The following is a 21,865-nucleotide window of genomic DNA, read 5'->3' on the forward strand; positions in this document are numbered from 1 at the left end:
ATTATACACGCAAGCCCCAAGAGGACTGGAGAGTTAACAGCCAAAAACATTTTTAAAAAAGCAATAGATATCTTGAAAGAAAATGTAGGAGATGGCAAAAAAATATAGTCTCGGGTATCAAAAAAAGTCATGTTTTAAAAGAAAGACACAGGGCTGGGGAGCTGACTCAGTAGGTAAGAGCGCTTACTGTGCAAGCATGAGAACCGGAGTTAAATTCCCAGCTCCCACATAAGAGCCAGCTGTGGCCATGCATGTTCCTAATCCCAGAGGTGGCAGTCAGAGCTAGGAGGATCCCTGGAGCTGAATGACCACCCAGCCTAGCCCAAAATGTCGAGTTTCTGACTCAGTGCAGAACCTGTCTCATGTCAGTAAGATGGAAAGCTATAGAGCAGGTGCCCCCACGCCCTCCTCTGCCCCTCGTCACCGCCCCCAATAAATTATTTTCAAAGTAAAAAGATTTCATTACACAAGCATTATTTTTATGACAACAGATGTCACCTGTAAAGTCAGTACAAAAACAAGCACTTTGCGCCTAAAACTATTTACAACTCAGTTGTCACACAGAAAGTTAATGCCTAGGCGTGTAAAAAGCAGCTACGCGCTCACGGCGGACAAGGAGGGTTAAAGCTGGGCATAGACAAGGCTAGGCGGGACGTGGCACGTGGCTAAGTGGCCAGCCAACCTATTAAAGATGAACAAGTTTTTACCAGAAATTGGAATTTTAGGGATTCTCACGTGGTCTGCCTCACTCAGGAGAAATCCTAAATGATGGTAACACCTGCTGCTGGAGAGGCTGAAGGAGAACAGGTGGCCCTGAAATTGCTGGAGAGAGCAGGGAGGTGTTACAAGGTTTTCTAGCGAGCAGTCTGACAACATGGTCTAACATGAGAATATGTATGTATGTATGTGTGTGTGTGACCTTCCATTGAGTAACCCCACTACTGGAACTGTATTCGGTAGGGATGAAAGCTCTCGTTGGAGAAAACGTGTACAAGAATATTTAGAGCAGCTGGAGATAAAGCGAATGGCTGTTGGTGAGAAAAGATTCAATGGAGAAGTCAGAGCACTCATCCCTGGGAAAGGCGAAGTACTGCCATCTTAAGACCGGGCCTGAGTGTGCTGAGGGCCTGGAGAGGGGTCCCCTGGAGAGGGGCCCCCTGGTGTGGCTGTGTGAATGTGGGGAGAGAGATGAAGCCCCATTGACAAGTGTGGGTCTGTGAGGTTGGCTCCACGGCTGCCGCTCTGAAGTGCGCTTTGTGACTGTGCACGCGTAGAAACACAAAGTCGCCAGAAGGGACATGAAAGAGACATGAGAGAGATGTGACTGCAGGGAGGAGGTGATGAGCAGGAAGAGAGGGCAGCAGAGGGTGGAGAGGGACACGCCTGCAGGCTTGAGCCAGTTGGTGGACCAAGGGGGCTGTGAAAGGTTCCTGACACAGAGGAAGCGGGGTGTGCCTGACCTCTGTTGGGGGCTGGCTTCTGAGAAGAGCAGGTTGGGCGTGATGGCATGAGATCAGAATCTACAGCTACGTCTAAAGAGCTGTGGGGAGGAGGGGAACACTGCAGCCTCTGTCCTCCCTGGAGCACCCTCTCAATATCACAGTTCTGGAGCTTTCTGTAATTAACCCCTACTGAACCAGACAGTAGTACCTTTCTATTGCCCCGATGAAGAAAGTGGCACTCTTGGATGGAGAAGTACTTTCCCACAAGCCTTTGGGGCTCAGTCCCAAAGTAGTTCCATCCACTACCCGCCCCATCAAGGTTGACAGAATGCCCTTAGAATAGGGCCAGCCTTGGCTAAGCACCAGAGCCCAGCCCAGGGAGGAAGGCATGGGCTTAGTTCACAGGGCAGAAGAGGAAGGGCAGGTGACTCACACAGCCTCTCCGCACTCTGGAACCCTGTGTAGCGGTCAACACTTCCAGACAGGCGGAGAACAATATGCAGACTAGAGATCTAACATTTTCTGGTTATTTGGCTTGGTATCTTACTTCCCCTGAGCCTCAATCCCCTCCCATCCCAAAGTTTTCATAGCAGGAGATAAGAACATACCCAGGATGCAATAGGTGATTCCCAAATATGGAGTCCCACAGCAGGAGAAACTCCAGGCTGGAATCTCCACACCACCACCCCTAAGCAAGATTTCTCTTTGTAACTCTGACTGTCCTGGAACTCTCTCTGTAGACCAAGCTGGCCTCAAACTCACAAAGATCCACCTGCCTCTACTTCTTCCTGAGTGCTGCAATTAAAGGCACCACCTGGCTCAGGGCTGGAATCTTAACTCTCTCATCCTAGCTGTGTGACCTAGGGCACACTGCCTAACATCTCTGTGCTTTGACCTGTGCGTCTGCAAAGTGAACAACATGACAGAACTTCCCAGAATGGTTTGGTGGTGAAGTTTAAAGATGCTCACGCATTGCGAAGGGTGCAGTCCTGGCGCACAGGCCGTGCTCAGCAAGTGATCTGCTAAGAACTGTCAACAGGCTCTGTCTGGAAGAGGGTTTGCTGTGACCTGCCTTTCTGCTCCTCCTCCTGCCCTGCCTTTTGAAAACCAGTGCTGTCTCTATGGAGGTCTGCTCTGCTGAAGTCCTGAAAGACTCCAAGACCAGGGGTGAGGATGTGTCTCCGGCAGAGTGCTTGCCCAGTGTACATAAAGCTCTGGGTTTTACTCCCAGCACCTCCAAAAATTGGGTGTGGTGGTGCATGCCTATAATCCCAGTCCTTGGGAGATGAAGGCAGGAGAATTAGAATTATAAATTCAATGTTAAGAGGCTGGAGAGATGGCTCAGTGTTTAAGAGCACTGGCTGCTCTTCCAGAGGAACTGGGTTCAATTCCTAGCACCCACATGGCAGCTCACAACTGTCTGTAACTCCAATCCCAAGAGCTCTAAACCCTCTTCAGGACTTTACACACATGGGGTGCACAGACAGACATACATACAGACAGAACACCTATACATATAAAATAAATTCTGAGTGTGTGTGTGTGTGTGTGTGTGTGAACGTTATCCTTGGCTGTATAGCAACTTTGAGGCTAGCCTAGGCTACATGAGATCCTGTTTTAAAAAACTACAAAGATCATAAGATGATACCAGATGATACCAGAAACAAGGACTCGGTATCTAGGAGCCTGAGCTGGGTCACCTAGGATGCAAGGAGAAGAGAAAGTGGTAGAACGAGCCTAGGTGTGTCCCAAGCGCCCCTTGGTCTGAGACCTGGGGTCACAGCAGAGGGAGTTGTTTGCAGGAAGCGACATTCTGACAGGCCATTCATTGACCTTGACCTGGGGGATATAAGAACCTGCACTAGGCCATGAGGTACTCCAAAGCCCTCAGGGACCTCGGTCACACGTCTAAAAAGCTGTGTCAGCCGCGTACATGAGATTAACCCTCCGCATGAGCCAGCACACAGCAGGGAGAAGCCGTGAATGCCTCCCCTATGATCCGCATTCATTATTCTCTCTTCACGGTATCCAAATGACCCAAAACAGCCGAAGGGGAGAAAGGTTTGTTTGCTCACAGTTTCAGTTCATCAAGGAGGAAAGATGTGACCACTGAACCTCTCCATCCTGGTCGTAAGAGGTGAAGCAACGGCTTGTTCACATGCCAAGGATCAGGAAGTAGGGAAAGAAGGAGGTCGGTCCCCGCCTTGTCTTTCCTGGCTTCCCTCTCATTCTATCCAAGCCCTCAGCCCGTGGGATGCAGCTGCCCACATTCACGGTGGGCCCCTCCCCCCTCAGGCGCTCGCAGTCATGCTCACAGGTTTGCCTCGACCTCGCCGATTCTAACTCTGACCAAGCTGACAGTGAAGACTGACTCTCACAGAGCCTGTGTCTAGGCCTCCCATGGCTGAGGAGCGCACAAGCAGCAGGGATTCGGGAAGCGCTCAACCCTAGAGATGCAGCCTGATGCAGATCTATATCTCTGTGTGATATCAGTACCTCGGTCCCTGGTGCCCACGCCCGCGGAAGGATCTCTGCCTCACTCAGAACCCTCTGAGCCTCATCAGCCCCACATGTGAAGTAGGCCCTTTAAGCCTGCAGAGTCGGGAAAGCTGGCTTCCGAGAGGCAGAACAAGGCTGTACATTTTCCATTCGTTTGGAAGTGGGGTAAAGGACACCTCTTCCAGGAAGCCTTCCCCACTGTGCCCCGAGGACCTCAGTCTTGTTCCTCCTTAGGCTTCTTTGAGCTTGGCACACAGTAGATACCAGGCTGCATCCACAGCCTCTCTTGCCTGTTCTCCCCTCCTCCTACCCCCAGTCCCTCCTGGCACATTGGGGAAATAAAATGATCTGTAGCTCCCACCCACTCGCCACGCTCACAGCTGCTGGGTGTGTGGTCGACTGCTTAACATCCGCCTCTGGGAAGGTCTGTCCAGGAGGCAGACACCCACTGCCTTGTGTACGGATGTGCTCCACCAACTTTGTTTTTTTTTTTTTCGTCCCGTTATCACTTCACCTCAGGTCCCTTTGCCTAAAAATCCTTCTGGTAGGGGCCCCTTCGGCTTCCTACAGCATCATCTGGCTTGTGGTTACCAGTTCCTCAAAATCCTTTCTGGATAGAGCCCCGAGTGGAGTTTCACACCCTCTGAGAGGATGCGGGGCCAGGCCTCCCTCCTCTTTCCCTCACCCACATCCTGTCTCCCACATTATGCCGAGTGACGCTTGACTGTGCGCCTCCTGAGCAGGGACCACATCTTTCCCACTTTTGCGTTTTATTCAAAGCGCACACTGCCAATGGGAGCTTAACATGAAGCTAATATTTATTCAGGGCTTACCACGGGAGGACTGTGAGTGCGTTTGCGCTATATTTTATTTAATTATCAGAACAAGTACCTCCAGGCAGGCGTTGCTGCCTCACTTTTCAGGCAGGGTGAGAAGTTGTCACCTTCCTGGGCTCTCATTGCTAGCAGACATCAAGACCGGGAGCTGATTCTTAGGGACCTCTCCCCAGCCCATGTGATATCCAGCCCTGCCTCCCCAGAAGTCACCATCTTCATGATTTGAGATTCATTGGCAAGGTCATCTCTTCCTTGCCCCTAGCAAAGCCCCACACTGCTTCGATACTGCTGAAGCCTTCCTGATAGTTCCAGAGACACCTTCCTCAAGCAGACCTACCGGCCCCGCCTCTGTCCTGGTGGGTTTCCCAACCAGTCATCATCGCTTCCTTCTCCCATGATGTTCAAGCCTCCATTTCCCTCCCTATAGACCCTTGGGCTTTACCACTGATTCCGTGTGTGTTTATTGAGCACCTACTGTGTACCAGACACTTTATAAAAGGCAGAGATCCTAACAGTCGCACAGCTCAGCTCTGAAGCGAACACCAGAACTAAGGAAATAAACACTTGTGGGAAGTGAGGGGCTTCAAAGGGCTGAAGTCGAGTGGGGATGAGGAGCCAGTGGGATCAGCCTTTGCTGTGTGGTTGTTCTCTGTACCTGTAGGAACTAGGGAAAAAGCCAACTCCTGAAGATGAAACTCCCTGGCAGAGGATGCTGATGCAAGGCTCTGAGGTTGGCATGGGATCTAGAAACCTCCAGAAGGAAGGATAAAGAATTCAATCTGTGAGGTGGGCGACTGGTCAGTAGATCATTCAGGACCAGCCCTGTCTTCCCCCCCCCACAACCCTGTCTGCTCACCCAGATTCATCTCCTGTGGGGGTCAGTTTTCTCTTTCCCCTATGTGGATCCTGGGGATCAAACTCAGGTGGTCAAGTGTGGCGGCAGCTGCCTTTTCATACTTAGCGGCCACTCTCCTATGCAGCGTCTTCTTTGCTCACCATGGCTCCTCCTTCTCCCTCATGCTTCCGCTCAGACAGTCCTTCACTCTCCCTGCCATGCTCTGCCCTTTTGATTTGAAATTTTCTCCTCTGTAACCATGCTATTAATTTTCTTTCATGATTTTCATGGGTGGCTCAGCTCGTGGGGAATCCCACACCCGCCCTCGGGCTGTGATTCATAGCTCTGGCTGGGGGTGGCATTCCCCGGGAGAGAAGCAACTTCCCTACAGAGATTCTTGTCATGGACACCTCCATAGAGCTCGGCTTCCTGCTGTCCGCCGACTCAGAACAAATCACACCCCCAGTGTATAAGCTCAGTAGCCCATTGCCCCAGCGCCCCAAGGCTTGCTGGGGAGAACTCCCTCTCTCCAGGCATCTCCTTCTCCCAGGCCTTGAATAACTGCTCTACTTGGGCCTTCCCACCTCAGAAGCCCCACGAATGACACCTTTCCCAGCTACCCCCAACACACCCCAGTAACCAAAGCCAGGCCCTTCATCTCTTGACTTCTGAATGCCTCATACTCCCTGCTCAGTGGCCACAACCCACTGCAGGCATCCAAAAAGTTGTCACCCAGCAACTCTATACTCTGGCAAGTTCTAGGTGCTGGGGCTTTTGCAACAGATAAGAGACAGGATTTGACACCCAAAGAAGAAAGGTGGGGTGGGGGGCAGATACCTCAGATCATTAGTAAGAATGTGTCAGGCTGCAAAACCTCATGGCAGTGGAGACAAAACAGGTCTCTTTATCAGTGGCCACTTGTGTATGTGAGTGGCCATATCTTCCTGGAGGTGAGAGTGAGCAATACCAAGCCCTGAACTGCACATTCAGGAGGAAATGGCAAGAACAAAGGATGGGGTGGCACGATTCCCGTACTCACAGATGAGGCTGAGCCCAGAAAGGTTAAATCCCTGCATGGGGCCACACAGCAAACAGCAGAGCTGGATTCCAGGCCAGATGCAGTTGGTTCCACAACCTCTTGTGCCCCACCTCCCAGCTTCTTCCTGAGCAAGAACAATAAATCCAGTGGCTACCTGTAACCAAGGGCACCTCACTTTCTACTGGTTTGTCCTCTGTGATGTCTGCTCATATTGCCTTGCTTGAAGATTCCCCCTCCCCCCCTTGACCACTTACAACCTTTTCTTCTGGCCTTCTGGTCACCAAGAAGCCTTCTGAGCCCTGTTAAGATAAAACTAAATGCTTGCTCCCCTGGGCTTGCAATGTCTTTTGTTTATTCACTCATCAAACCCTTATTGCAGACCTAACATGTGCCAGGCAATCTTGGTCATCAGTCTGAAATTCCAGATACAAAATTAAGTGCCACAAGAATATGCCCACAGTAGGAAAACACAGCATGTTATGTCAGACTCTGATGACTGTCCCGAGCGAACATACTGTTCTGGATTACCAGGCCACTTGTCAAGTTCTTTGATTTGATCTTTATCTCCGCGTTATCCCTAGCCCCTCAGCATATTGTGTAACCCAGAGACAGCACACACTGGATTTTTACATCAGCAAAAGAATTCCCTTTTAGTGTATACCTACTATGTGCTAGACTGTGTTCTATGGGTTGGAAATATAGCATGAACACAGTGGATAAAAATCTCTGCCTTCGTGAGATTTGCGTTCTGCTGGGAATAGAATGGAATCAAATGAATGATTTGCATCCCTAATTAATTAATTAGCATGCAGAGAAGAGAGAAAATGAGAGCGTGGAGTGGAGAGGTCTCAGAACATGGCAACCAGCTCTGTGACGGAGGCAGAGGTCTCATCTTTCCACTCCCCACACCTGCATGTATACCTGCTCCTTCCTCATGCTCGCCCACCTCAGTGTGGGTCCCTGTGCTCACCTGACCCTCCCCCCAGATGCTCCTGACCACCACACTCCCGTCCAGAGTCCCCTATGCTGGCCCAGGCTGCCTCATCACCAGCATGGGGACCAACCACATTAGCCTTCCTGTCCCTTGCCCCAGGCTTGATTGGTGCCTTTATTTCTTCTGCTCTGACCTCTTCTCCAAGTCCCATTATTGTGTCAGCATCAGCCATACATTGTTGTTGTTCTGTTTCCTTGTAACTGTCCAGTCATCCCTTCTCACACATCCAAAGCATTTCCCCAGCCTGGAATCTTCTCTCTTCTCAGTTCCCCACACACTCCCTTCTTGGCCTAACTACTTCTGACCCTGTTCTCTCTCTCTCTCTCTCTCTCTCTCTCTCTCTCTCTCTCTCTCTCTCTCTCTCTGTGTGTGTGTGTGTGCCTGTCTGTCTCTCTCTGTCTATGCTCATATCTAACTCTAGCTGGCTTCAAAATCACCATGATCCTCCTGCCTCTGCCTCCCGAGTGCTGGGATCACAAGCATGTGCTGCCGTGCCTGACCCCTTCCTTTACCTTTGCAGAGACTGCCCCACTTGCCCTGAGTCAGCACAGTCGCTGACCCACAGTAGATGCTTGAGTTCAGATAAAACAACAAATAAGCCGAGCAGCGGTGGCACACGCCTTTAATCCCAGCACTCGGGAGGCAGAGGCAGGCGGATCCTGTGAGTTCGTGGCCAGCCTGCTCTATGAGACAGTTTCAGGAGAGGCTCCAGAGCTACAGAGAAACCCTGTCTCAAAAAAAAAAAAAACGAATGAATCAGCTTTGAACTTGTTAGTGGCAGTCAGTCATTTCAAAGTGTCCGAGTCTCTGCTGACCCACTTACTTGACATATGACCTTGGGCTTGGGATGTGACCTTGCCTATGTGCCTTGGTCACATAGTTGAGAATTACTTGACCTGAGTGTGGTATCAGCGTGAACACACTGGGCACCCAGAAGTTTCTCTGTAAACTGCAGCTGAGAAGCAGACACTCCTGATTCAAGGCCCTTCCTCAGAGCGCTCAGAAATGGACTAGACTCCAGGGTCTGTTGTGCCCTGAGTCTGAAAAAACGATACTAGATACTTGCATCCTTGGGCGGTTCTATTTCCTCACCTGTAAATTGGAGTGAGGTGATGCCCCTTCCTAGGAGGTTTGTGGGATTCAGCATGGGTCAGTATCCAATAAATGTCAGCCTTTGTCATAGCTGTTAGCATATAACTCTGGTGACCACAGCATAAGCTTGCGCCCCCAGTTCTTGATCAATGAAAACACAAGTTTCCAGGGAGATTAAGTAACTGTCCAAGGTCAAACAGCGAGGAAACAGCAGCCTTGCACTTCAAGGCCAGGTCTGCTGCGCCCAAATCCCATGTTGTTTCCACTCCATCAAAGAGGCAGCTCAAAATAGGCCCGTGGCATTTCAGCTAATTTCCTCTAAGCCCTTCCCAAGTAACAAACTGCAGGCACACAAAGCTGCTCCCTAGACATCCACTCAGCGGCCACTAAGTGCAGGTGCCTGGTGCGTCCCAAGCAGCAAATAGGGCCCAAGCAGGGCCAGCTCTCCCAGGTGGCCTTTCCTGGCCTAGAGAAGGACCCTATGGCATATAACTCATTTGTAAAGACGGGGAGGCTGTGAGACAAGAAGGATGCAGAAGATGAAGACAGAGTGCTTTGGGTGTAAAATGGGGCAGGGAAATGAGAGGCCTCTCATTTCTCTTTCCGCCTCTCTTCTGCCATAGGAAGTCCACACTGTAGCTGCTTGGGCATCCTTCACCAAGTGTCTGCTATGGATCTAGAACTTCCTTGGATTCTGAAGCCTTAACTGTGACCCACGACTCGAGAGCTTATGAAGCCATGAGAGATCACAGCACAGTTAAGTTTGATCAGTGTGACCAAAGTCATAGCGGTATGGCAAGTAGCAAAAAGCAGAGAATAGCTGGGACACTTCTGAAAAGAGTGGATGGGTACCAAGATACCCATTTTCCAGACACCAAAACTACATCCTTAGGAAGCCAACTTGGACAGAATATGACAAATGCCCAAGTCCTAGTGAAGCTGTGTACCCAGACCCATTCTGGCTGAAGCAGTCTCTGCTATCTCCATGCTGGCTGTGAAGATTGCTTCCCTTCCCCCTCTCTACCCCTGTTGTTTTCCTGGTGACAATCTGGCCAGAAGATGAATCAAGTGCTGTGAATGTTACAACCACTGTCAGCAGTTCTGAGGTTAGCAGTCTGCAGACAAACAGGCTTCAGAGCTTCTGCTGTGGGTACCTTTTGAGCAGGAACTCAGGGGTTGGTTATGAAGAGGGCAATGGATGAGTGTTTTGTCCCCCCCATGCATGGGCAGGTCAAAGGCAGTCAAGGTGACAGGCACCAATGAAGGGAAACTTCTCAAACACATATAAGGACACCCAAGCATCTCTCCCCAGCTGCTCTCCTCAAAAGACGTAGGTGATCTCAGGAGCCTTGACACCTGTGTTTCACATTTTTCTTAAGGATAACATACCAGTGGGGCTGGAGGATGGCTCAGCCATTAAAGGTTAGGCTCACAATCAGGAAGTATAAGGATAGCAGCCCAAGAAAAACATCCACACAAGCCACGACTAAACTGCCCCTGGGATGAGCAGACCATCCCTCCCTCTTTCCCACTGCTAATCTTACCCTCCTAGAACAGGAAACCAAGCCGAGAACCCTTCCCCTGCAAGCCAGCTTCAGCTTTCACTAAAACCCTTAGTACAGTTTCAGAGCTCTGAGTCCTGTTCTCCAGATGCCAAGACCCTTGCCCCGAACCAGAAAGGCAGCTATCAGTCCTCAGAAGGGTCCTTCTGGTCTAAAAGGGAGCAGAAACTGGGAGAAAAGGAAGTTTTATGCAGGGCAGCAAAGCAGACAGTTTCTACCTGTGACTTGGAAAGTGCAAGGAAGAAGGCAGTGGGCTTCACACCTCAAGAAACTATTTCAACTTCAACCCTCTCCTGTGTACACCCCTAATTTCTGGATCACTGATAAATTATCGAGCAAATCCTCTCAATACGAAATGGGGAGGGGTGGCATTAGCAAATTGTGAAATCAAAGCGTCTCTCTACGCCCTTCAACTGACTCATTCGAGAAACAGCTTTCTCTAGCCCCTCCCCCAAAGGAAAGACACACCCTCGAGCCTGCCTTATATGTTCTCCTTTTACTTAGTCACAAAACTGGCTAGAGAAAACATGTCATCCTCAGCTGGGAGCATTGCTGAAGTGTTTCAATTTCCAGGGTTGCATTAAAAGTTGCACACACAGTCTGGTGGAGAGGTGGCCCAGGAATTAACCCAAGCTCACAGTTCTGGTGAGCAAGAGGAGGCTTCTGTCTTTCCCTGTTCATAGCAGAAATGATTTTAAAACATCTCTTCAATCTCATTTATGAATGGCGGGCGGGGGGGGGGACTTGGAAGATCCACACTCACCTACTTCTCCTGAAAACATTTTTATCCTTGGGAAGAGAATCATAGCCCGAGCCCCAGTTACCAGTCACCCTTCCCTCGTTCTTTCACATAAATAATCTTTCCAAAATGTCTACTTGTAGAAGTAAGATGTAGAATTTCACGGAAAACTACAGAGTAACAGATAGAGCTATGCACACCCCCGTTAGCCAGAAAGACACAGAGATCAAGAAGGGAATGAGGAAAGAGATATATCTATCCAACCAATAAAATAAAACAACCTCCCCTCCCCTTCCCAAAAAGCACTGTGCAACCCATGATTGGAGGGAAAAAAGAACATAGAGATTATGTTTGTAATTACCCATCTAGGTTCTATGTCCATCTCTTCCAGGCGGAAAAGCAGCTGATTGAAGTTTTGTGGCAGTCTGACTGGGAGGGCTGTATTTGAAGCTCTGGGCACGTAGAGATGGAACGAGAAGGAAGCTGATCTGGAAGAAACACCGAGGGGGGGGAGGGAAGAGGAGAGAAAGGGAGAGAGAGCAAGAGAGAGGAGAGAGGAGAGAGAGAGAGAGAGAGAGAGAGAGAGAGAGAGAGAGAGAGAGAGAGAGAGATCGCCAGCTACGCCTTCCTCTCAGCTCCAGGAGGCCCCGGCCAGCGCTCATTCCGGAACTGTGGAACAGGAGTCGGGGGGAGGCCAGGCAGCCCTGCGCTCAGCCCTGGCCTGGCCCATCCCTGGAGGACAGAGGCCCCTTGGCCGAGGCCCCACTCCTGGCGGGCTACAGAGCTCGGGGAGCGCACAGAGTGGGGAGCTGTCCAGTTCAGCACCACGGCGACGCAGTAGGTGGGCGCTCCTGCTCTGAGAGCTGTCCAGTCCAGCACCGCGGCGATGCTGTAGGTGAGAGCGCCCGGTCGCGGGGAGCTGTCCAGTTCAGCACCACGGAGATGCAGTAGGTGGGAGCGCCCGACCGGGGAGAGCTGTCCGTTTCAGCAGCTCGGCGATGCTGTAGCTAGGAGCGCCTGGCCCGGGGCTGCGCGGCGGCGAGCGGGGGAGGCGGGCGGGCCTGCCTGCTGCAAGACGCCGGCTCGCGCGCCCCATCGCTCGCTCACTCGCTGGCTTCCAAGGAGCTTTGCGGATCGGGGGAGGGAACCCCGCCTCGATTCTCCGGGAGAAACCCCCTCCCTCCCCCACTTCGCCGACACTACCCCCGCCGCCAACAACAATAACCGCGGCTGCTCGTCCTGCCGCCGCCGCCGCGCCCGCCAGCCCTGCTGCCGCCGCCGCCTCCGCCGCCGCTGCCGCCGGGGCACAACCATGGGAGGCGAGACCCCTGCACCGGTGCAGCTGAGCTCGAGGGCTTGCAGAAGACTGGGCAGTCTCCTCTGAAACGGAGGCACCCCGAGAACCCCCTCCCTCCCCAAGGAAGAGAACTGGCGAAGCCACGGATTTTCATGGCGCAGGCCGCAGAGCCGCGAACGAAGACCGAAGGTTGCTTCCCGGCTCTCCCAGTCTCTAACTGTCTTGGTCCGGACCATGAGAGATGGTGTTGAGAATTCGACTGTTTCCTGGCGCGCTGTGGAAGCCATCTCCAAATTAGGGATCACATATGGAAACTGGAGACCAGAATTTTAGGAAAAGAGATTAAGGCATCTCACTTGGGGGGGTGGGGGGTGTCTTTTTATTTATTTTCCTTTTTTTAAAAAAATCGCTGCAACTGGAACAGTTTTTTGATCTCAAAAGGCAAGCCTCTCTTCCCGTGTGATCTTTATAATTTACACACTTTTCCGTGAGCTTTCTTATCTCCCTTTTTTTATATCTCTCCATATTCTCTATTCACACATATATCCATTATATTAGTAGTGGAATTACCATTCGCACCCTCACACACACGCTCCTGAGAACCAGAAGTCGGTTGGGTGTTTATATAATGAAGAATTATGGGGCTGTTTGATCGAGGTGTTCAAATGCTTTTAACCACCGTTGGTGCTTTCGCTGCCTTCAGCTTGATGACCATCGCTGTGGGAACCGACTATTGGCTGTACTCCAGAGGGGTTTGCAAGACCAAAAGTGTCAGTGAGAATGAAACCAGCAAAAAGAACGAGGAAGTTATGACCCATTCCGGATTATGGAGAACCTGCTGCCTCGAAGGTATTTGATTTCTTACCTCCTCCCCCTTTCCGCGCCGCCCCTCCCCTCCCCACTCCCCCTCCCCACCCGACTCCAAATAAGTCCCCTCCACGTTCCACCATTTTCCCACTTCACTCCCTCCGCCGCTGCCGCTGCAGATCAAGGTTGGCTGGGTTAGTTTCAGAGGAAAGAAAATCAATAAGCAAAACCCACACTATCTACTCTTTGGCTTCCCCCCCATCCTCCCAAACCTCCTCGTTGGAATGATCTATGCAACCGTGAAAACAAGAGATTGTCTGTAGAGTCAGATGTGCTCCGGCTGCTTTGGAGTCATTAAGGTTTGCCTTTGGGTCTAGCTTTGCCACCTATGAGGAGGGAAAACAATTCCTTCCCCGTGTGCCGCTCGGCTTTTTGCGATTAAGGATTTGGGAAAGGCTCTTCCTCTTCCCCTCACTCCTCAAAAGTTACAGACCCATCACCAACTGCAAATCTTTTTTATTTTTTTTTTTTGAAAAGAAATTAGTTGTTTCTAAGAATCCTGATTTGGTAGGTTCTAATTATTCCAGGAGCTCAAGCCGAGTTCAAGAGCATTTCGTAATGTCTATGAGTCCCACGTATCATTCGAGGTGGCTGGCTCTGTGTGTGTATGTGTGTGTTTAACATTTACGAAGTCTATAAATGCATGCGTCTCTCCCAGGAAACAAGCCCAAGTTCTAATAAACAGCGGTCACTTGCGGGTTAGGCTGAGCGCCGATTTGCTTCCACAGAGTGACATGTCTGTCATCCGAAAGCAAGTCGAGTCAGCACTGTGCAGGCAGGAGGCGAGGGCATGGAGAGGTTGAGAGGGAATGGGAAAGCGTGGGGTGGGGGTGCCAGCTGTTGGCCTTGATCTTGCAGAGTCATTGGGGCATGTGTGCTGCATGTGCCATGGACCAAGGGGCTCCCGTGGTGTAAAGGCTGGGAGTCTCGGGCATGAGGGAGGAGGCATGTGCTTCTGGGACACATTAATAAACACAAGAGGAGGGAGGGAAACTCTGCAGGTCATACAAGCTGAATTTAGCCACAGACTTTAATATGAAGGAGTGCATTTGCATAGCTATATCTGTCTGTGTGCACAAGCCACCTATAGGAAGACAAGCAGAGAGACACATATGCCCCTGTGTGGAAGGAGGCTCGCGTGTGTGTTCCACTGATGTGGATCAAGACTGGAGGCCCTTGGAGGCAGCGTCGGGAAGTGAGCACTGCAGGGTTGTTTGTTAAGCTCAACGTGGGATGGTGCTGCAGGGAGTTGGGGCCAGCAAATGGGGGAGAGGGTAAAACTAACGCGGTCCTGGGGACCTAAGCCATACTGAGCCAAACACCAGCCTGAGAATGAGCTCACATCACATGCCCCCTCCCAGTGTTCTTGGTGCAAACGGTTGAGTGATGGCTGAACATGTTTTGAATAGCTAAGTGACTTCATTGAGCGATGGTCTGTTTGACGCATACTGCATTTGGTACCCTTTCTTAGTCCAAGCCCTGCCTTTAACATTCTGCAGAGACGCTCTCTGCCGAACACTCCATGCTCGTCCCCAGCCAGAGAGTCAATATCAGGAAATTAATAGGGACCATTTTACACACACGCATTCCGCCTCTCTTAAAAAATGAAAAGCCTTTCACAGCGCCAGTCATTTGCAGTGGAAAGGCAGCTTCCATGTAATTAAACATTTATGGCAAGCTTTGATGCCGAAAGAGAAAGAAAGCGAAGTGAATGAGGACTGCTTTGGGGACACGATCCTGGCAGTTGTTTGCATTCCTTGGATTTTGGTTAGAGGGATAAGAGATCTGCAGCCAAGAAAAATTAGAGAACAATCTGTGTCTTTATTTTAGGGCAAGTGTAATCAGATATTGGTGACTTGGTATAAATATACTTTTTTAATCAGGGGTTTATTGACGGATCCTTAATACTATGATCTGTTAAACATCTTATAATTCACAGTAGACATGCAGACTTGCGGCGGCTTTGGGTCACTTGTGCATCAGAAGGCTTAAGTATTTTCATTAGAAGCCCATCTGTTCGGTGTCCGCAGCTATGCACCCCTCTTTAGCTTTCTCTCCCAACTGCATTCTCTTCCTCCTCAATTGACTATAAAGGGTTAGAATTGCAACACTCCCCTAGAGTTGTGTGATGCGCACAGGAACTGTGGGTTTGGCACTGTCCCCAGCGGCCTCCCCGGGTGCCCAGACCAGGCACTTGCCTCCAGGCAGTGATGGGAGGGCTGGGTTAATAGAACCTTTTTCCCACGTGGAGTCAAGACACACGTCTTTGGAAGAGCTAGGGAGTTTTGGGGCCTTGTCTGGCCTGGCTTTCTCTTTCTGGAGTTTTTTTCCTAGGACTTTGCAGACCTAGAACTACCTCAGGAAGCCAGAGCTTGGCCACTCAGGAAGTGGATGGAGGTGCTGATTTTCAAACTGCATGTACTTTCAAAAACTGAGGTTCTCAGGTTCCTGTGAATTGGCGTGCATGGCTCGTATGGTATTGACAAGTTTGTGCCTCTGAGTGGTCAGAACTGAGTCAGCTTCAATGAGGAGTGGGCCGTCAGCACTTCTGTTTCTTCAAATCAGGACCCAGGGTAGGAAAGTAGACTCTTCAAAAAGGTTTCCCCGTCCCATCTTGAACTGTGCTGTGTGCCCACATGGGAGACCTGGCAAACAGGTTTTCCGTTCCTCCCCGAGAGGCTGCCGATAACCGCAGCTGCTAAGCGGGTCTGGTTTCCTCTCATCTCTTTCGCTTTCTACTTTCCATTAGGAGTTTTGTATGTGGTCTCCTGGGCTGGTTATTTTCTTTTACCTCTTCATGAAAAGAATTGGGAAATAGTTCCTTGCCTCTGTGGCTGCTTTTGAAATTAATGAGTCTGCGGAGGGATGAGAAGGGACATGGCCACCTGTTAGGGCACACTCTGGGGAAGGAGGGAGATCAAGGAAACACCTCAGGCCTTATTTTCCCCTCAGCAGATAACTGAAAACTCTCTCTGTGTGAACTTGAACTCTCTGGCAGGTGGGTGTCCTTACCGGGATTCAAGTCTGTGGTGGGAAAGAGAGCGGGCTGTGTGTGATATTGGCATATACAGAGTGCTGGGTGCAAGCCTTCAAATTGTTCAGAAAGCTTTCTTAGGAGTCCTGGAGTGGGGAACTAAACTGACTCTTTCAGGGGAAAAAAACTTAGTCGAATCTGCAAAAGGTCATAAGAATGGTTTACTCCAAGTACAGCATCTCTGGACCACAGTGGTTTACCTCTTGGAGAATCAGTCTCAGCTGTAACCCCAGAGGAAGCATCATCTCCAGGGACAAGAGACTCACCATGTTGGTCCTTTCTAGCTCCTGTCTCCGTTTTGTCCCCACTCCAGTCTCCCCCAGAGGACTTCCATCCCTGCAAAGGAGGAGCCAGGAGCTGGTGCAGAAACCACCCCCACCCCAGTCCCTCTTTTCTTGTCCCTTACCTCACTGCAAGGAACAACAAAATTATTGCCCTCTGTCCAAATTGGTGCCTTCCTCCTGCTGAACCTCCCAGCTCCTGTAGCATCAGTAGTGCCCCCATCTGCTTGTGCATGGCACCTCTGCTGTCTCTTTAGCACCTTCACTCTCTTGGAATGACTAGCACCTCCACTGTCCCTAACTGTTTTTTCTAAGTTCAGAACCGCATAGTCCTCGGCTGGCCTTAAAGGTGGCAAAATGTTCCAGGCCTCTCAGCATGCACTCCTGTTTCTACAGAGGGAAAGAATAGAGCTTTTGGTGTAAGGGAGGCCACCTGCCTTTCCGGACACTCTTGTCTTTAACTGAGCCTTCTTGGTGTGTGTACATTGCTCCCTATTAATGTATTATTTCTGGGATAACCTGACTTTCTCTAGCTCCTAGAGTCTAGGAACTTTGCCCCCAGTGGGTGCACAAGAATCTTTATCAGCATCTTGATTCAGAGATTCCTAATATGATTAAAATGAATGCAAGCATTATTAGAATAGAGAGAGTGCAAGAGAGATCAGAATGATTTGGTTTTTCTTCCTGGAATTCTTTTTAAAAAAATAATAATGAGTCATGAGTCTATTATAAAATAAAAGAAGCCAAAGGACTCTGTTACGGGGCTGTGCAGTTTCTAATTGGCCAAAGTGAGGGCCAAGGGAAGTCAAGGGAAGGGGGAGATCGCCCACACAATGTCTACAGGAAAGGGAAAGGGAGCAGCAGGTTTTCTTCCATTTCCATGATCGCAATCCAAGTGTCTCTTGGCAATTTCAAGTGCAAGGACCTCTGGGCAGACCATGGCATGACAATATACTGTCCCTACCCAGCACCTTCAGAGTCTTCTGTTCTTTGGGGAAAACTCCCATGTAGTTCATCTAAAGGCCCTGCAACAACACCACCACCCACTGCACCAAAGGCCTTGCTAGAGAGGAGCCCCAGTGGTTTAGCATCCTTAGCACTAGCCAAGCCTGACTCTGTTGGCTGCACGTCACAGCTCCCTGCCCCCATGCTCTCTGACTTGCTTCTGCTTCCCAGGTGAGTGGGAGAAGGGGACCATGTACCAGGGTCACATGGCAGAAAGTGGCTGAGCCAGAACTTGCATTCAGGCCCCTGTGACCCGTAGGACTCTCCTCTTTTCTATGCTTCATACACTTGTGAGACCCACGTAAAGCTCTGGGCACAGCACTTTGGCTACGGTGCATGGTCACTGCCTGTAACACGCTCTATTTTATCTGCATCAGATGGAGACTCGTTGAGCCAGCACGAGTAGTCAGGAGGCCTAAGGTCTGACAATTTAACTCTCTGCCAATGTGCTACCCTGCCCCTTTCAGGAGGACATAACTGTAATCCACCCCCTCTTTCTTAAAGGCTAGACTGAGCCTAGGGGGTTGCAGTGACCAATTCCCAACAGAGGACTCCAAGCCTGATCAACCGGGAATCTTCTTTGGGACCTTTCACTTCGGGGGTGTCCTTGGCATGGCCATTCCGTGGGTTTATGGCAAGCTGCAGGAAATATCCAACTCTACAGTCCCTGTATGTCACAGGGTTTTCAGAGGGTGCTTGGTGTTAGGAGAAATGTTTGTAACCCTGTGGAATAGGTTCACTTTATGGATTCATTTCAACCTAATGAGCTGTGGCATTTGGGTTCATCAAGCCCATCCCAATCTCTCTTTACTTTCCTACAAAAGCAGGACGTATCGTTACCCCCATTGCAAGAAAGGTTGGGGGTTAGGGCTTCAGTGACTCCGTGGGGTAAGGAAGGGAAGAACACGCCATCTGGGAGGACAGCTGTCCCCCTTGTCCTCAACCATCTTGTTTGAAATTTCAGTCAACAATTTCTATTTCCTCCTAAACCTAACTCCCTCCCGTACTTGTTTCATCTGGTAGTTCATTCTGACTGAGTACATACTGCTGTCCCATCCGCTGTGGCACCTTTTCTTGCAATCGTATCTCTTTCCTGCCACTAGACCACCAGCTTCAGGAGGGCAGAAGTGTTCATCTTGTCTGCTCACCGTACCCCAGTGATAGCGACAGTGCGGAATGTCAACCTATCCTTGTCGGTGAATAAATAAATAACCAGCACCAGCTATAAGGGAAGGGGGCACAGAGCAGCAGCTCCTCCCGATCACTCAGGGGTGGGTCTCTGAGTGAGCAGCAAAGGGAGAATGTCCTTTTTGGCACTCCAAGATAAATAATGAGCAAAGACAGGGAGTGCATGAAAGGAGGGGGGAGGGGAGGTGGGGCTGCCACGAAAGGGAGGGCAGCAAAGACCTGTGCTTAAAGTGGGACTTGGGAAGAAACAAGGACCCGAGGAGGGAGCAGAGCATGGGCACCCTGGAGAAAGACTCCGTTGCCACTTCCCCGCCATCTATAGAGCCTGTCATGGAACGCTGTGGCAAGAGCTGCGGCATCAGGGAGAACTTGGGAATGTCGACCCAGGCTGCTGAGAAGTTTCCAGTGTTATCAGAATATCAGGGCATGGGGTGGTGAGCTCAGTGAGCTCAGAATTCAGGAGGCTGAGGCAGGAGGATTGTCACAAGTTTGAGATAAGCCTGGGCTACGTAGCGAGTTCCAGGATGACCTCAACCACAGTGTGAGACCCTGTCTCTAAACAAAATAATGCTTTTAAAATTTAAAAAAGCCAATGGCTCCTTTTTATCTTCAATAATTCTTTTGACTGAACCCCATATTTGAATAAAACTTGCATTTTAAATACCCAGGTTACTTAGCAACCACACACAGGGCAATCCCGTCACTGGTTCATACTTTGATGACCCTTTATGAAATCCCAACTCCAAGGCCAGGAATCTGGGGACCTCCTAGGGAGTGATATCGTTAAAATTCACTTAAATCAGGATCCTTAGAGTCTAATTCAACAACTCCAGTCTGTGTGTGTGTATTGGTTGAACCTGAATTAGTGGCTCTAAAGGGTGGCACACAGGCTGAGTTTAGGAGACTTGGATCTTCAATATGTTCAATTGAGGGTCTGTGGTGTTTATAAAATAGAATCAGGGATCTGAAAATTTGGGTCAGTAAGGTGCTTGCTATGGACGCAACCTCCAGTCCCACACTAAAAATTGGGTATGTGCTAGAGAGATGGCTTGGTTAGTAAAGTGCTTGTCATTCAAGCATGAAGGCATGAGTTCGAATTCCCAGAGCCCATGTAAAGCTGGGTACAGCAGCATATCTGTAATCCCAAGGCTCCTACAGTGAAGTAGAAAGTGGAGAATCCCTGGAAGCTCCAAGGCCAGTTAGACTGAGCTACACAACATCAAACGGTGAGAGAGATCCTGCCTCAAACAAGGTGGAAAGCAAAGATTGACATTGAGGATGTCCTCTGACTTCCAAACCTGCGCCAAGGCATGCATATCACACACACACACATACACACACACACACACACACACACAAGTCAGGCACAGTGGTGAGTACTTGGTATCCCTGCACAAGGGCTATAGAGATGGGTGGATCCTGGGAATTCGCTGACTAGTCAGTATAGCCACTCAACAAGCTCCAGGCCACTGAGAGATCCTGCACCCCCCCCCAAAAAAATTAGTTGAGTGTTACCTGAAGAACAATACCTAAACTTGACCCCTGATGTCCACATATATGTGTACACACACGATACACCCATACATACAAGTTGAAGAGAGAGGAAGAGAGAGAGAGAACCTTTCTAATTTCTGTGACCTTGACACTTAAAATATGTGCCTCAGAATCAGAGGAAGCAAGCTACCTTGCTGGTCAAAAGAATGGAAGACAGTGTGCTGTGACCTCTAAGAGGCCTCTGCGCCCATTAGCTAGTGTCCAGACCCTGACTCAGGGCAACATAAGAACGTGGTCTGACCAATGAGTTTCCTGGCAAGAATGGACATGGGATGCTCTCAATCGCTGTCCTCCATGCCACCCCGGCCAGGTTCGGCTGAATCTCAAGATAGAGCAGAGAGGCCAGTCTGGTAGAGAAGTGAGCAGGTGAACAGACAATGGTGTGATGTATAAATACTTGGGGATTCTGGGAGCATGGAGATGGGCCAGAAAGCTCCCAGGGAAGACAGAGCTTTGACACTTGAGTGAGCAGCTAGACAGAAGGGGATATTCCTGACATGGGGGATAGTGGGCAGAAGAACATGTGTACCCAAGGGGACACTGATGATCTGGTATTCCTGGAAGTCAGGGTGGGACAAAGCTTGAAGGCACATAGATGTGAGCCCATAGGGACAGAAACAGGTCACAGAGCAGGATTTATTAGGATAGGGTGTGAGCCAGGAGGGTCCCACGGGCCTCCCACCTGCTCTGGACCCTGGATCTTGGAGGCCCACTGGGTGGTATGAGGAGTCAGCACAAACTAGAGGTTCACTGGGAGGCGCAAGGCCTAGAGAGAGGGTGACTGCTGTACAAGGGTGACTGGCACTAAGGTAGTAACAGGGACAGAGTGAAGGGGTGAAGGGAAGACACAAAGTTCAGCACACAGTGGGGGATGCTTCCATCCAGACCCCAAGAAAATAAGCTTGATTCTGTTCCCTTTCTGTTGGCATCACAAAACTCGATGACCAGAAGCGACTTGAGGAAGAAGGGGGTTAGTTTTTACTCCAGGAGGATAGACGTGGCATGACAACAGGATCCGAAAGCTGGATGATCACAACGTATCCACACTCGGGAAACAGAGAAAGTGAGCAAGAAGTAAGATGACCCTCAAAGATGCCCTCCCCCTCCCAGTGAGGTACTTCTCCATCAAGGCTATACCTCCAAAAGATTCCATGACCACCCCCAAACAGTGCCACCAACTCCAACTGGGGACCAAGTATTCAAACACTTGAGCCTATGAGGGGCATTTCATATTCAAACCACCACAGACAGTAAGCAGAGACAGGGCCCGCCTTCCACCCCTCTCCCCAAAGCCTGGCCCATTGCCTAGCCCAGAGCTCATGCTTAGGACATAAAGGCTCAAAGGATCCCTTAAGGAGTTCATCCTAAAAGGGGAGACCCACCAGTGACCAATGTAACACACCAAGGAATAGGGAGGATTCTAGGAGCCTGGAGATGATGCAGGGGGCTGCCCTCCTTCCCCTTAGGTTTTCAAATCAGCCTCTCAACCAGCCGTTCCTTTCAGACTTGAATGGAACCAAATTCTCAGAAAGCACATGGACGGAAGCAGGGTGTTTCCCTAGCACCCTCATGTCGGAGGTCCCTGGCATGAGTCCTGGCTA

At 50.2% G+C, this 21,865-nt stretch overlaps 1 protein-coding gene and 1 long non-coding RNA gene across 2 annotated transcripts in view; one reads left to right on the plus strand and one right to left on the minus strand.

Moving 5' to 3' along the window:
• The window catches only part of LOC130888502 (uncharacterized), a 50,198-nt gene extending 38,665 nt beyond the window's left edge, over positions 1-11,533 (minus strand). Inside the window, exon 1 of the long non-coding RNA XR_009058466.1 lies at positions 11,400-11,533. This is a non-coding gene — a long non-coding RNA (uncharacterized LOC130888502). The remainder of the gene's footprint in view (positions 1-11,399) is intronic.
• A 74-nt stretch (positions 11,534-11,607) lies between these two features.
• Cacng2 (calcium voltage-gated channel auxiliary subunit gamma 2) overlaps positions 11,608-21,865 on the plus strand; it is a 128,539-nt gene continuing 118,281 nt past the window's right edge. Inside the window, exon 1 of the mRNA XM_057791494.1 lies at positions 11,608-13,184. Coding sequence (XP_057647477.1) covers positions 12,974-13,184 — 211 coding nt within the window. The 5' untranslated portion in view covers positions 11,608-12,973. The remainder of the gene's footprint in view (positions 13,185-21,865) is intronic.

Source organism: Chionomys nivalis, chromosome 17 (assembly GCF_950005125.1).
Source record: "Chionomys nivalis chromosome 17, mChiNiv1.1, whole genome shotgun sequence".
NCBI classification, from domain to species: domain Eukaryota; kingdom Metazoa; phylum Chordata; class Mammalia; order Rodentia; family Cricetidae; genus Chionomys; species Chionomys nivalis.